The sequence below is a fragment of the Lytechinus pictus genome, chromosome 9, assembly GCF_037042905.1.
Source record: "Lytechinus pictus isolate F3 Inbred chromosome 9, Lp3.0, whole genome shotgun sequence".
Lineage (NCBI taxonomy): Eukaryota > Metazoa > Echinodermata > Echinoidea > Temnopleuroida > Toxopneustidae > Lytechinus > Lytechinus pictus.
Window position 1 is genome coordinate 21,871,894 of NC_087253.1, and position 15,777 is coordinate 21,887,670.

Below are 15,777 nucleotides of genomic sequence, written 5' to 3' on the forward strand. Positions count from 1 at the left end.
TCGTCATGAATATTTATTAGGTGGGCAAATGATGTCACATCCCCACTTTCCATTTTCTTATGTTATTCCATAAAATCATAATATTTTCATGATTATTTCATACTTGTATGAATAATATGTCTCCCTTTTAATGAAATAAGTTGCAGCTATAAATATCTAATGCACTAAATCAGTTGTCTACCCAATTTTTCTAGTTCTTGGAGGAAAACAAATCAATAAACCTAATTTCATATAATGAAATACAAAAGAACAAGTGGGGATGTGACATCATCAGCCCACCTAATGAATATTCATGACGACTGTTTTCACAAACTATTGCTAAACTTTAAAATTCAATAACTTTGGTATTTGTTATCCGATTTTGATAAATTTTTGGCAATTTGCTCATTGAATTCTACTCTATATATTTAGCTATAAATATTTTCAACCCGGACCATCCCTTTAAGAAACTGTTCTACCTTTGAGACCTGCATAACATAATGAACAAATCAGGCCTAAATCAAGAGTGTCTAAAAAAATTACCGCCAAGTATCAAACTTGTCCTTTTTAGGTAAACTGCTGGAGAGGGTTGTTTTCTCAGAGTTAGCATCATATTTACAAGATAATGATTTTTTTTTTCATGTCAATCCGAGTTCAAGCCTGGTCATAGTGTAGAAACATAATCAACTTAACATATGCTATCTTTCGAGAAATGGATATGGTAACTTTACGGCTTTTATTATTATCGATAGGAGTTTAGCATTTGACAAACACTATCCTAATTGAAAGGCTGAACTCATTCGGTATGAAAAGGACTTCACTTCCTCGGCTCATATCCTATCCATCAGAATGATCTCAATATGTAAGAATCGGTAGTTCTATCTCAAAATTAACTGCTATTGACGTACCCCAGGGCTCCGTAGGAGGTCCACTGCTCTATTCCCTCTATATGCAACCAATCAGCAAGATATTTCGGAAACATGGCATAAATCCCATTGTTATGCCGATGACATACAACTCTATTTGTCATTTCGACCTTCAATGTCGTCACTGATCTCAGCTATCATAAAACTTAAAACATGCCTTCAATACCTTGTAACATGGCTTGTATCTAATCGCCTGAAACTGCATGATGATGACTCATAATTTTTGATACTTTGATCAAAGTTTATGCTTAGAAAAATTGACTAATGTCACGTCTATCTTGGTAACTCTTGTATCACTCCTTCCAAAACAGCTCGCAATCTTGGGGTTATATTTGATCAGGAAATGTCTTTTCGGAATCATATCACTCAAGTCAAACAGAATATCTGATATCAATTACGTAATTTGAATTTCACCAGAAAGTCACTGACTAAACCGGCAGCCGAGATCCTTATCCATGCTTTAATGTCCTCCCGTTTAGATTTCTCAAACTCATTGTTCTGCAACCTCTCACAAAAAACATTTGACAAAACTTCAACGTGTACAAAACTCTGCTGCCCGTCTCCTTACCTACACCAACAAGTATGATTCCATCTCGTCAATCCTCCAGTCCTTGCCTTGCACTGGCTGCATGTTGATAAAATAATCCCCTTCAAAAATGTTTTACTACTACATTATTCAGTTTATCCCCCCCCCCCCCCACATACCTCGCCGATCTATCTCAAAATACCAGCCTTCACGTAGTCCCCGCTCACCATACAACGCTCTATTGCTCCATACACTGTACACCGAGAACAAAACACGAATGGGGGACCAAAGCTTTTATGGAATCAATTGCCTATCCAATTACTTTAAATTTCATTTACCATGTTAACAGAAACTTTCAGATCTTAACTCAAAACCTAATTGTTCGTTCATTAACGATTTAATAGTGTGTTTATTCAGGAGAAATAAAAAAGATATTCTTTTTTGGTTCGTGTGTGTGTGGTTACTTTCTCTTGAAGCGCATGTGCGCTATATAGGTAGCCACTATTATTATTATTATTATCAATATTATCATTATTATTATTATTATCATCATCATCATTATTGTGGTAATTTAATGCTAATAATGATAAAGGTGATATTAACCGTTGATGACGATGAAATTAATTATATAACAGTATTAATATTTACCATACTCCTACAGCATTACTATGGGTTATATATATTTTTTTTAATTGCGTTTGCATTTAAGATTAATATTTACGCCTTTCCTGATTATTTTATTCAACTGGGCATGAGAATAAATATCAGGTGATAATAATTATGAATATGAAAATTGATGATATAATAATGATCAATATATATTTCCCTGATTATATTTTATTAATGAATATTATTATCATGATTATCACTAATGCAATCAGATATCAACGAATGTTCATCGGGCAACCATAGCTGTGGTGTAAATGCCACTTGTGTGAACACCATAGGAAGTTATACGTGTGTATGCCTAGCTGGATATACTTACATTGGATTTGACTGCGTTGGTAAGAACGATTCTATTGTATTTCTTTCTAAATGGGTTGGATAGATTTTCTTTTAATTGCGTTTGCATTCTAAAATAATATTTACGCCTTTTCTGATTATTTTATTCAACTGGGCATGATTATACATATCAGGTGATAATAATTATGAATATGAAAATTGATGATATCATAATGATGAATATATATGTATTCATATATTTACTATATATGACAAACCATAATCACTAATACAATCAGATATCAACGAATGTTCATCGGGCACCCATAGCTGTAATGTAAATGCCACTTGTGTGAACAGCATAGGAAGTTATACGTGTGTATGCCCAGCTGGATATACTTACATTGGATTTTCCTGCGTTGGTAATTAAGAACGATTCTATTGTATTTCTTTCCAAATGGGTTGGATAGATTTTCTTTTAATTGCGTTTGCATTCTAAAATAATATGTACGCCTTTCCTGATTATTTTATTCAACTGGGCATGATAATAAATATCAGGAGATAATAATGATAATTATGAAAATTGATGATATAGTAATGATCGATATATATTTCACTGATTATGTTTTATTAGTAAATATTATTATCATGATTATCACTAATATCAGATATCAACGAATGTACATCGGGCGTCCATGGTTGTGATGTAAATGCCACATGTGTGAACACCATAGGAAATTATACGTGTGTATGCCTAGCTGGATATACTGGCAATGGATTTTCCTGCGTTGGTAAGAACGATTCTATTCTTCCCAGATAATATGCTCTTAATAACATGATAGTTAATGGTAGCCTTGATAATGTAAAAAAAAAATAATATCAATACTTATCTAAATAATAGTAATAATAATAATGATAATAATAAATAAGGTTAAATTTACCCAGGGTAGCCACTTCAATTAAACTGTTAAAGGGATGGTCCGGGCTGGAATTATTTATATCCTAATGCATAAAGTAGAATTCACTAAGCAAAATGCCGAAAATTTCATCAAAATTGGATGACAAATAACGAAGTTATTGAAGTTTAAAAATAAGCAATATTTTGTGAAAACAGTCGTCATGAATATTTATTAGGTGGGCAAATGATGTCACATCCCCACTTTCCATTTTCTTATGTTATTCCATAAAATCATAATATTTTCATGATTATTTCATACTTGTATGAATAATATGTCTCCCTTTTAATGAAATAAGTTGCAGCTATAAATATCTAATGCACTAAATCAGTTGTCTATCCAATTTTTCTAGTTCTTGGAGGAAAACAAATCAATAAACCTAATTTCATATAATGAAATACAAAAGAACAAGTGGGGATGTGACATCATCAGCCCACCTAATGAATATTCATGACGACTGTTTTCACAAATTATTGCTAAACTTTAAAATTCAATAACTTTGGTATTTGTTATCCGATTTTGATAAATTTTTGGCAATTTGCTCATTGAATTATACTCTATATATTTAGCTATAAATATTTTCAGCCCGGACCATCCCTTTAAGAAACTGCTCTACCTTTGAGACCTGCATAACATAATGAACAAATCAGGCTTAAATCAAGAGTGTCTAAAAAATTACCGCCAAGTATCAAACTTGTCCTTTTTAGGTAAGCTGCTGGAGAGAGTTGTTTTCTCAGAGTTAGCATCATATTTACAAGATAATGAATTTTTTTTATTCATGTCAATCCGAGTTCAAGCCTGGTCATAGTGTAGAAACATAATCAACTTAACATATGCTATCTTTCGAGAAATGGATAATGGTAACTTTACGGCTCTTATCATTATCGATAGGAGTTTAGCATTTGACAAACACTATCCTAATTGAAAGGCTGAACTCATTCGGTATCAAAAGGACTTCACTTCCTCGGCTCATATCCTATCCATCAGAATGATCTCAATATGTAAGAATCGGTAGTTCTATCTCAAAATTAACTGCTATTGACGTACCCCAGGGCTCCGTAGGAGGTCCACTGCTCTATTCCCTCTATATGCAACCAATCAGCAAGATATTTCGGAAACATGGCATAAATCCCATTGTTATGCCGATGACATACAACTCTATTTGTCATTTCGACCTTCAATGTCGTCACTGACCTCAGCTATCATAAAACTTAAAACATGCCTTCCATACCTTGTATGATTCCATCTCGCCAATCCTCCAGTCCTTGCCTTGCACCCCGGGGGGGGGGGGGCACTCGACCAAAAAAGTGGTAGGGGTGTGCCGCGGGCGAGACAAAAAACGGGGGCCTTGGAGCGGGCTTATTGTAAAAAGGAGGGTCATCGGAACGGGCTTCGGAACTACAATTTTGTGAAAACGGGGGTCCTTGGAACGGATCGCCAGCGTGCGAGTACGTGCGTATGTACCCCTTTGGAACGGGCATGCGTGCATGATGCAGCTATGCGCGGCCTCCGCTGGGTGCGCTAGCGCAGAGAGGATGGTCGGACAGCGCTCGGCGGCCGCTTTTCACCAAAATTGCAGCAGATCAATGCGACCGGAACGGCGTAACGAAAAATGTGCGAAGCTTTGGAGCGGATTTCTTTCTTTTTTTTTCTCGATAAGAACAAAGTGCTATGCCTTGGAGCGGCTTTCTTTGCTTTTTGTCTCGATAAGACAAAAATGCTATGCCTCGGAACGAAAATTTGAGTGTGAAAATGGGGGTCCCCTCCGCGGCACATACCCACTATGCATTATATACTGAGTGCCCCCCCGGGCCTTGCACTGGCTGCATGTTGATAAAAGAATCCCCTTCAAAAATGTTTTACTACTACATTATTCAGTTTATCCCCCCCCCCCACATACCTCGCCGCTCTATCTCAAAATACCAGCCTTCACGTAGTCCCCGCTCACCATACAACGCTCTATTGCTCCATACACTGTACACCGAGAACAAAACACGAATGGGGGACCAAAGCTTTTATGGAATCAATTGCCTATCCAATTACTTTAAATTTCATTAACCATGTTAACAGAAACTTTCAGATCTTAACTCAAAACCTAATTGTTCGTCCATTAACGATTTATTAGTGTGTTTATTCAGGAGAAATAAAAATTATATTCTTTTTTGGTTTGTGTGTGTGTGGTTACTTTCTCTTGAAGCGCATGTGCGCTATATAGGTAGCCACCATTATTATTATTATCAATATTATCATTATTATTATTATTATCATCATCATCATTATTGTGGTAATTGAATGCTAATAATAATAAAGGTGATATTAACCGTTGATGATGATGAAATTAATTATATAACAGTATTAATATTTACCATACTCCTACAGCATTACTATGGGTTATATATATATTTTTTCATTGCGTTTGCATTCTAGAATAATATTTTAACGCCTTATTATTTAATTCAACTGGGCATGATAATAAATATCAAGAGATAATAATGATGATTATGAAAATTGATGATGTAGTAATGATCAATATATATTTCACTGATTATGTTTCATTAATAAATATTATTATCATGATTATCACTAATATTAGATATCAACGAATGTACATCGGGCGTCCATGGCTGTGATGTAAATGGCACTTGTGTGAACAGCATAGGAAATTATACGTGTGTATGCCTAGCTGGATATACTGGCAATGGATTTTCCTGCGTTGGTAAGAACGATTTTATTCTTCCCAGATAATATGCCTTTAGCAGGATAGTTAATAGTAGCCTTGATAATGTAAAAAATAATATCAATAGTGATGTAAATAATAATAATAATGATGATAACAATAATAATGATAATAATTAATAAAGTTTAATTAACCTAGGGTAGCCACTTCAGTTAAATTGATGGTCCGGGCTGAAAATATTTATATTCTAATTCATAGAGTAGAATTCACTGAGCAAAATGCCAAAAATTTCATCACAATCGGATAACAAATAACAAAGTTACTGAAGTTTAAAAAATTAGGAATATTTTGTGAAAACACTTATATCCTTATCGTTATGAATATTTATTGGGTGGGCGAATGATGTCACATCCCCACTTTCCGTTTTCTTATGTTATTACATAAAATCATAATATTTTCATGATTATTTCATACTTGTGTGAATAATATGTCTCCATTTTATTGAAATAGTTTGCAGCTATAAATATCTAATGCACTAAATCAGTTGTCAATCCGATTTTTCTAGTTCTTGGAGGAGAAAAATCAATAAACCTAATTTCATATAATAAAATACAAAAGAACAAGTGGGTATGTGACGTCATCAGCCCACCTAATGAATATTCATGACGACTGTTTTCACAAACTATTGCTAAACTTTAAAATTCAATAACTTTGTTATTTGTTATCCGATTTTGATGAAATTTTGGGCAATTTGCTCATTGAATTCTACTCTATTTATTTAGCTATAAATATTTCCAGCCCGGACCATCCCTTTAAGCTACTGCTCTACCAGTGAGACCTGCATAACATAATGAACAAATCAGGCTTAAATCAAGAGTGTCTAAAAAATTACCGCCAAATATCAAACTTGTCCTTTTTAGGTAAACTGCTGGAGAGAGTTGTTTTCTCAGAGTTAACATCATATTTACAAGATAATGAATTTATTTATTCATGTCAATCCGAGTTCAAGCCTGGTCATAGTGTAGAAACATAGTCAACTTAACATATGCTATCTTTCGAGAAATGGATAATGGTAACATTACGGCTCTTATTATGCTCGATATGAGTTTAGCATGTGACAAACACTATCCTAATTGAAAGGCTGAACCCATTTGGTATCAAGGGGACTTCCCTTCCTTGGTTCATATCCTATCTTTCAGAACGATCTCAATATGTTAGAATCGGTAGTACTATCTCAGGTTTAACTACCATTGATGTACCCCATGGCTTCGTAGGAGGTCCATTGCTCTATTCCCTCTATATGCAACCAATCAGCAAGATATTTTGGAAACATGGCATAAATCCCATCGTTTTGTCGATGACATACAACTCTATTTGTCATTTCGACCTTCAATGTCGTCACTGGCCTCAGCTATCACAAAACCCGAAACATGACTTTGATATCTTGAAACATGGCTTGTATCAAATTGCCTGAAACTGAATGGTGATAAATCATAATTCTAAATACTTTGATCGAAGTTTATGCTTAAAAAATTGTCTAATGTCACGTCTATCTTGGTAACTCTTGTATCACTTCGTCCAAAACAGCCCGCAATCTAGGGGTTATATTTGATCAGGAAATGTCTTTTCGAAATCATATCACTCAAGTCAAACAGAATATCAGATATCAATTACGTAATTTGAATTTCATCAGAAAGTCACTGACTAAACCGGCAGCCGAGATCCTTATCCATGCTTTAATGTCCTCCCGTTTAGATTTCTCAAACTCATTGTTCTGCAACCTCTCACAACAAGATTTGACAAAACTTCAACGTGTACAAAACTCTGCTGCCAGTCTCCTAACCTACACTAAAAAATATTATTCCATCTCGCCAATCCTCCAGTCCTAGTGTGTTTATTCAGGATAAATAAAAATTATATTCTTGTTGGTTGTGTGTGTGTGTTTATTCTCCTCTTGAAGCGCATAACATAGGTAGCCACCATTACCATTATTATCATTAGTATTATTATCATCATCATCATCATTATTATTATTAATAATATTATTATTATTGTAAATGGTAAATGAATGCTAATAATGATAAAGGTGACATTAACCGTTGATGATGATGAAATTAATGTTATTATAACAGTATTAATAATTACCATATTCCTACAGCATTACTATGGGTTGGATAGATTTTCTATTAATTGCGTTTGCATTCTAAAATAATATTTACGCCTTTCTGATTATTTTATTCAACTGGGCATGATTATAAATATCAGGAGATAATAATGTTGAATATGAAAATTGATGGTATAATAATGATCAATATGTATTTCACTGATTATGTTTTATTAATGAATATTATCATGATTATCACTAATACAATCAGATATCAACGAATGTACATCGGGCACCCATGGCTGTGATGTAAACGGCCAGTGTGTAAACAACATTGGAAGTTATACGTGTGTATGCCAAGCTGGATATACTGGCAATGGATTTGCCTGCGCTGGTAAGAACGATTCTGTTGTATTTCTTCCCAAATAAAATGTGCCCTTAACATGATAGCTAATGGTAGCCTCGACGATAATGTAAAAAAAGAATATCAATAGTCATCTAAATAATAGTAATAATAATAATAACAATAATAGTGATAATAAAAAATAAGGTTCAATTTACCAAGGGTAGCCACTTCAGTTAAAGGGATGGTCCGGGCTGAAAATATTTATTTTCTAATGCATAGAGTAGAATTCACAAAGCAAAATGTGAAAATTTCATCAAAATCGGACAACAAACAACAAAGTTATTGAAGTTTAAAAATAAGCAATATTTTGTGAAAACAGTCGTCATGAATATTTTATTAGGTGGGCTAATGATGTCACATCCCCACTTTCCGCTTTCTTATTAGGTGGTCTGTCATTAAGATGACAGATCACCTATTATATTCGTCAGAATTTTCTTTATTTTTATTGCCAAATCTTTGTCCACCTCTATCTCAAAATCGGGCATGTCAATTTCCTTGATTTTCATGTCATGTATGGGCATCATTATGGACATGGGAATCGAAACTTTTCAAGGTTATCAAATCATGATGACGTCATCTAGGCGCCATTTTGTAAAATTAAATGATTGATCATATCATCGCAACTAATCATCAAAAATCATCCATATTTGCATCATATCAAGTTCAGGTGACAGGTCATCAGGACATATCATCAGAGGTCATGCAAAGGTCACGACGCGCACGTACGCGCGCGTCAAAATTTTAAATTTCCCCAAATCGACCGTGGTCAAGTTTGGGTACGTTTCTGGTCATTTTGAGCATGTCAAGAATTTGCGCGCGCACAGGTATGCGTGCGCGTTCTTGCACCTACCATCGGTATGCAACTTCGAGTCATCATTTGTTTCATGTCTTTCCATTGTCCATTATTTTCTGATTAATTTGATACCTCATTCAGCCTCTTACGACCAATAATACGGGAATGCGCGTCCATTCAAATTCGCATTACGCGCGCGTAAATGGGCAAAAATATGCCTATATAAAATTCACTCTAGCTCTTCAGGGAGTCCGTTGACCCCAATTTTTTTTTTCATATTCGAATAGAGTATGAATAGGAGATATGATTTCATGCCACATTTGACTCTTAATTACATCGTGACGTCATCAAAATGGCGTCGGAACTAAAAACAAGTGTTTTCTGTTTCATGATGTCACCACAGTCATTTAAATTGATTTTAATTCCGTAAATCTTGGTCTGTTCTCGCCAAATTTTCAATATGTTTTTGCTTAGAATGTATCCTTTAGACATAATCTCCACTGTTTCATTTTAAAGCTTGTACTATTCTCAAAACTAGAATTTGTAGAGTTTTGTCATCATGCCAATTTGGAATTGCAAAAATGTACATTCAATGTCAAGTTGACAATATGTTTCCTATTTTGCTCTCTGTGCTTGTCGAACACACTGTGGCCGACTGGATAAGACACCTGACTTGTATACCAGGGTTCGGTGGTTCAAACCTCGCTGGACCCCCCTTTTTTTTTTTTTTTTTTTTGTGGTCCTTTTTAGGTGGTCTGTCATTAAGATGACAGATCACCTATTATATTCGTCAGAATTTTCTTTATTTTTATTGCCAAATCTTTGTCCACCTCTATCTCAAAATCGGGCTTGTCAATTTCCTTGATTTTCATGTCATGTATGGGCATCATTATGGACATGGGAATCGAAACTTTTCAAGGTTATCAAATCATGATGACGTCATCTAGGCGCCATTTTGTAAAACTAAATGATTGATCATATCATCGCAACTAATCATAAAAAATCATCCATATTTGCATCATATCAAGTTCAGGTGACAGGTCATCAGGACATATCATCAGAGGTCATGCAAAGGTCACGATGCGCACGTACGCGCGCGTCAAAATTTTAAATTTCCCCAAATCGACCGTGGTCAAGTTTGGGTACGTTTCTGGTCATTTTGAGCATGTCAAGAATTTGCGCGCGCACAGGTATGCGTGCGCGTTCTTGCACCTACCATCGGTATGCAACTTCGAGTCATCATTTGTTTCATGTCTTTCCATTGTCCATTATTTTCTGATTAATTTGATACCTCATTCAGCCTCTTACGACCAATAATACGGGAATGCGCGTCCATTCAAATTTGCATTACGCGCGCGTAAATGGGCAAAAATATGCCTATATAAAATTCACTGTAGCTCTTCAGGGAGTCAGTTGACCCCAATTTTTTTCTCACTCTTTTATATAATGAATATCTCATTTGGAGATTTTGTAATTACGTCAATTTTAAGTTATTAGTGAAAATTACATATTTTCGGAACAAACGTCAACGTACTTGACCGTATCTTTGTTATTACTGGTCAGTTTTCTTCCAAATTTTGATATGATATAGTGAAGACAATTCTCTACAAATAACGTGGAATAATTTTGATTTTTGACCACAGCATCAATGTGTTATGATGTGTTTAAATTTATGCAAATTTTTTCTGGACGTAATTTTTGAGAAATTCTTTAGAGAAATGTTTTATTAACCAATTTTACTGTCTTCCTGAAAATTTCAAGCCGACTTGCCTTGTGTTTTTTTATGTAGGACAATTTTTGTAATTTTGCCGGAACTTTTTAAGGGGCAATTTTAACATTGTAAAACATCATTTATGTATTTTTTAGTAAACGCTGCAATATTTAAACGCTATTGGGTTGAAAATTTTCATTCCGGACATTTTGCGGAAATTCCTGGATTTTTTTCTGTTTGTTCATTTTTACTTAATATAACATATAACAAATTTTCAGGTACCTTCTGTGAAATGAAAAAATTGTGCAATTTAGTTAATTACACATGTTCAAGAAATTTTGCGGGAAAATTGCCAGTATTTGAATCTTTTACCTGACATTTTTCAGTAAAAATCATCAAGAAAGAATTTTCAAGTAAATGTCAAAGTCATACACAATTAATAAATGGATATTGAAAATTTTTTACGGAAAATATTATTTGAAATGTTTAAAAATTTTCAGAAATTTAGCAAACATTTACAAAAAAATCTGGTTCTTTTATCAAATACATCACTGATGAGTTTTGATGTGAATGCTGTGAAATTATAGCATTATGAAACTTCTCATTAAAATCTATTGAAATGTAGCAGAAAATTTGAACAAAAATATTAAAGATATTTTAGCTTTTAAAAAGTATCACCTATGAATTTTCAAGTATTCTGTGAAATTAATACCCACTGACATTGTGAAATGTCAGTGGGTGAAATTTAAAAAAAAATGCTCAAAGTACAAAGAATTTTTAACAAGATTTTGCATAAAAAACATCAATCTGTCGATTAAAAATTAGCTGCTGTGAAAATTAAGGCGCCTTTCATTGCGCAATTTTGGAAAGCCAATTTCGGTAAAATCGTCTGAGATTTTTGGAGAGTTTTTAAGCCGGCATATTACGTGCTCCTAACTTTATTTCGTATTTAACATATTGCATTATCACCGCCATCATTATAATCATCACGATTGTCATCACTACATTTATAATCACATTTAGCAATGGTCAAAATTTATTCCTTTGATGTCTATGATCAAGATTATCAATCATATCTGAATGATTCATTCCCGGGATTCATTTTATACAACATTAGCCGACAATGAATGAAAAATCATGACAGACCACCTAATTCGTCCGCATGACGAATTAAAATCTAGTGTTATTCCATAAAATCATAATATTTTCATGATTATTTCATACTTGTATGAATAATATGTCTTCCTTTTAATGAAATAAGTTGCAGCTATAAATATCTAATGCACTAAAACAGTTATCATTCCAATTTTTTCTAGTTCTTGGAGGAAAAAAATCAATAAATCTAATTTCATATAATGAAATACAAAATAACAAGTGGGTATGTGACATCATCAGCCCACCTAATAAATATTCATGACGACTGTTTTCACAAACTATTGCTAAACTTTAAAATTCAATAACTTTGCTATTTGTTATCCGATTTTGATGAAATTTTTGGCAATTTGATCATTGAATTCTACTCTATTTATTTAGCTATAAATATTTCCAGCCCGGACCATCCCTTTAAGCAACTGCTCTACCAGTGAGACCTGCATAACATTATGAACAAATTAGGCTTAAAGGGATAGTCCGGGCTGAAAGTATTTATAGCTTAATAAAAAGAGTAGAATTCACTGAGCAGAATGCGGAAAATTTCATCAAAATTGGATAACAAATAACAAAGTTATTGAATTTTAAAGTTTAGCCAAATTTTGTGCAAATAGTCGTCATGAATATTCATTAGGTGGGCTGATGATGTCACATCCCCACTTGTTCTTTTGTATTTTATTATATGAAATTAGGTTTATTCAAACAATTTCCTCCAAGAACTACACAAATCGGATTGACAACTGATTTAGTGCATTACATATTTATTGCTGCAGCTTATTTCATTATAAGGGAGACATATTATTCACACAAGTATGAAATATTGAAAAAAAAATATGATTTTATGTAATCACATAGGAAAACTGAAAGTGGAGATGTGACATCACCAGCCCACCTAATGAATATTCATGACGACTGTTTTCACAAAATATTGCTGAACTTTAAACTTCAATAACTTTATTATTTGTTATCCGATTTTGATAAAATTTTCGGCATTTTGCTCAGTGAATTCTATTCTATGTATAAAAATATATATAATTTCAGTCCGGATCATCCCTTTAGATCAAGAGTGTCTAAAAAATTACCACCAAATATCAAACTTGTCCTTTTTAGGTAAACTGCTGGAGAGAGTTGTTTTCTCAGAGTTAACATCATATTTACAAGATAATGAATTTATTTATTCATGTCAATCCGAGTTCAAGCCTGGTCATAGTGTAGAAACATAGTTAACTTAATATATGCTATCTTTCGAGAAATGGATAATGGTAACATTACGGCTCTTATTATGCTCGATAGGAGTTTAGCATTTGACAAACACTATCCTAATTGAAAGGCTGAACTCATTCGGTATCAAGGGGACTTCACTTCCTTGGTTCATATCCTATCCATCAGAACAATCTCAATATGTAAGAATCGGTAGTTCTATCTCAAAATTAACTACTATTGATGTACCCCAGGGCTCCGTAGGAGGTCCACTGCTCTATTCCCTCTATATGCAACCAATCAGCAAGATATTTCGGAAACATGGCATAAATCCCATTGTTATGCCGATGACATACAACTCTATTTGTCATTTCGACCTTCAATGTCGTCACTGACCTCAGCTATCATAAAACTTAAAACATGCCTTTAATACCTTGTAACATGGCTTGTATCTAATTGCCTGAAACTGCATGATGATGAATCATAATTTTTAATACTTTGATCAAAGTTTATGCTTAGAAAAATTGACTAATGTCACGTCTATCTTGGTAACTCTTGTATCACTCCGTCCAAAACAGCCCGTTATCTTGGGGTTATATTTGATCAGGAAATGTCTTTTCGAAATCATATCACTCAAGTCAAACATAATATCTGATATCAATTACGTAATTTGAATTTCATCAGAAAGTCAGCGACTAAACCGGCAGCCGAGATCCTTTTCCGTGCTTTAATGTCCTCCCGTTTAGATTTCTCAAACTCATTGTTCTGCAACCTCTCACAACAAGATTTGACAAAACTTCAACGTGTACAAAACTCTGCTGCCCGTCTCCTAACCTACACTAAAAAGTATTATTCCATCTCGCCAATATTCCAGTCCTAGTGTGTTTATTCAGGATAAATAAAAATTATATTCTTTTTGGTTTGTGTGTGTGTGTTTATTTTCCTCTTGAAGCGCATAATATAGGTAGCCACCATTACCATTATTATCATTATTATTATTATCATCATCATCATCATTACTATTATTAATAATATTATTATTATTATGAATGCTTAATGAATGCTAATAATGATAAAGGTGACATTAACCGTTGATGATGATAAAATTAATGTTATTATAACAGTATTAATAATTACCATATTCCTACAGCATTACTATATGGGTTGGATAGATTTTCTATTAATTGCGTTTGCATCCTAAAATAATATTTACGCCTTTCTGATTATTTTATTCAACTGGGCAGGATAATAAATATCAGGAGATAATAATGTTGAATATGAAAACTGATGGTATAATAATGATCAATATGTATTTCACTGATTATGTTTTATTAATGAATATTATCATGATTATCACTAATACAATCAGATATCAACGAATGTACATCGGGCACCCATGGCTGTGATGTAAACGGCCAGTGTGTAAACAACATTGGAAGTTATACGTGTGTATGCCCAGCTGGATATACCGGCAATGGATTTGCCTGCGCTGGTAAGAACGATTCTGTTGTATTTCTTCCCAAATAAAATGCGCCCTTAACATGATAGCTAATGGTAGCCTCGACGATAATGTAAAAAAAAGAATATCAATAGTCATCTAAATAATAGTAATAATAATAATAACAATAATAATAATAATAAAAAAACAAGGTTCAATTTACCAAGGGTAGCCACTTCAGTTGAAGGGATGGTCCGGGCTGAAAATGTTTTTTTTTTAATGCATAGAGTAGAATTCACAAAGCAAAATGCAAAAAATTTCATCAAAATCGGATAACAAGTAACAAAGTTATTGAAGTTTAAAAATAAGCAATATTTTGTGAAAACAGTATTAGGTGGGCTAATGATGTCTCATCCCCACTTTCCGTTTTCTCATTTTATTCCATAAAATCATAATATTTTCATGATTACTTCATACTTGTATGAATAATATGTCTTCCTTTTAATGAAATAAGTTGCAGCTATAAATATCTAATGCACTAAATCAGTTGTCAATCCAATTTTTCTAGTTCTTGTAGGAAAAAAAAAATCAATAAACCTAATTTCATATAATAAAATACAAAAGAACAAGTGGGTATGTGACATCATCAGCCCACCAAATGAATATTCACGACCAGGCGCGTAGCCAGGGGGGCGGTGGGGGCGGTCGCCCCCCCCAAAAAAAAAAGGGGGGGGGGGAAGAGAGGAGAAAACGAAAAGCGAAGGAAGAAAAGGGAAAAAAGGTAGCTTTGTGGGTTTTTCTTTTTTATTTATTTTTTTTCTGAAAAAGAAACTCCTTCACTCTTGCTTTAAATTTATATACAAGGATTTTGCTTCCGCTATACGTGTTTCTTGCCAGTTAAAGTTCAAATATATACATTAGGGCATGAAATTAGAGTAAGGATAGTCCGAAGTATATGAAGTTATCTTTT

General features: G+C 33.7%; 1 protein-coding gene across 3 annotated transcripts in view; it reads left to right on the forward strand.

Annotated features, from left to right (window-relative positions):
• The window catches only part of LOC129268578 (uncharacterized), a 93,192-nt gene that overhangs the window by 12,468 nt on the left and 64,947 nt on the right, over nt 1-15,777 (forward strand). For 2 of the 3 annotated variants that reach the window (XM_064104930.1, XM_064104931.1), the window contains exons 5-9: nt 2,313-2,435; nt 3,042-3,164; nt 5,923-6,045; nt 8,382-8,504; nt 14,739-14,861. In XM_064104930.1, coding sequence (XP_063961000.1) covers nt 2,313-2,435; nt 3,042-3,164; nt 5,923-6,045; nt 8,382-8,504; nt 14,739-14,861 — 615 coding nt within the window. The remainder of the gene's footprint in view (nt 1-2,312; nt 2,436-3,041; nt 3,165-5,922; nt 6,046-8,381; nt 8,505-14,738; nt 14,862-15,777) is intronic. The other variant, XM_064104932.1, reaches the window with a different exon arrangement.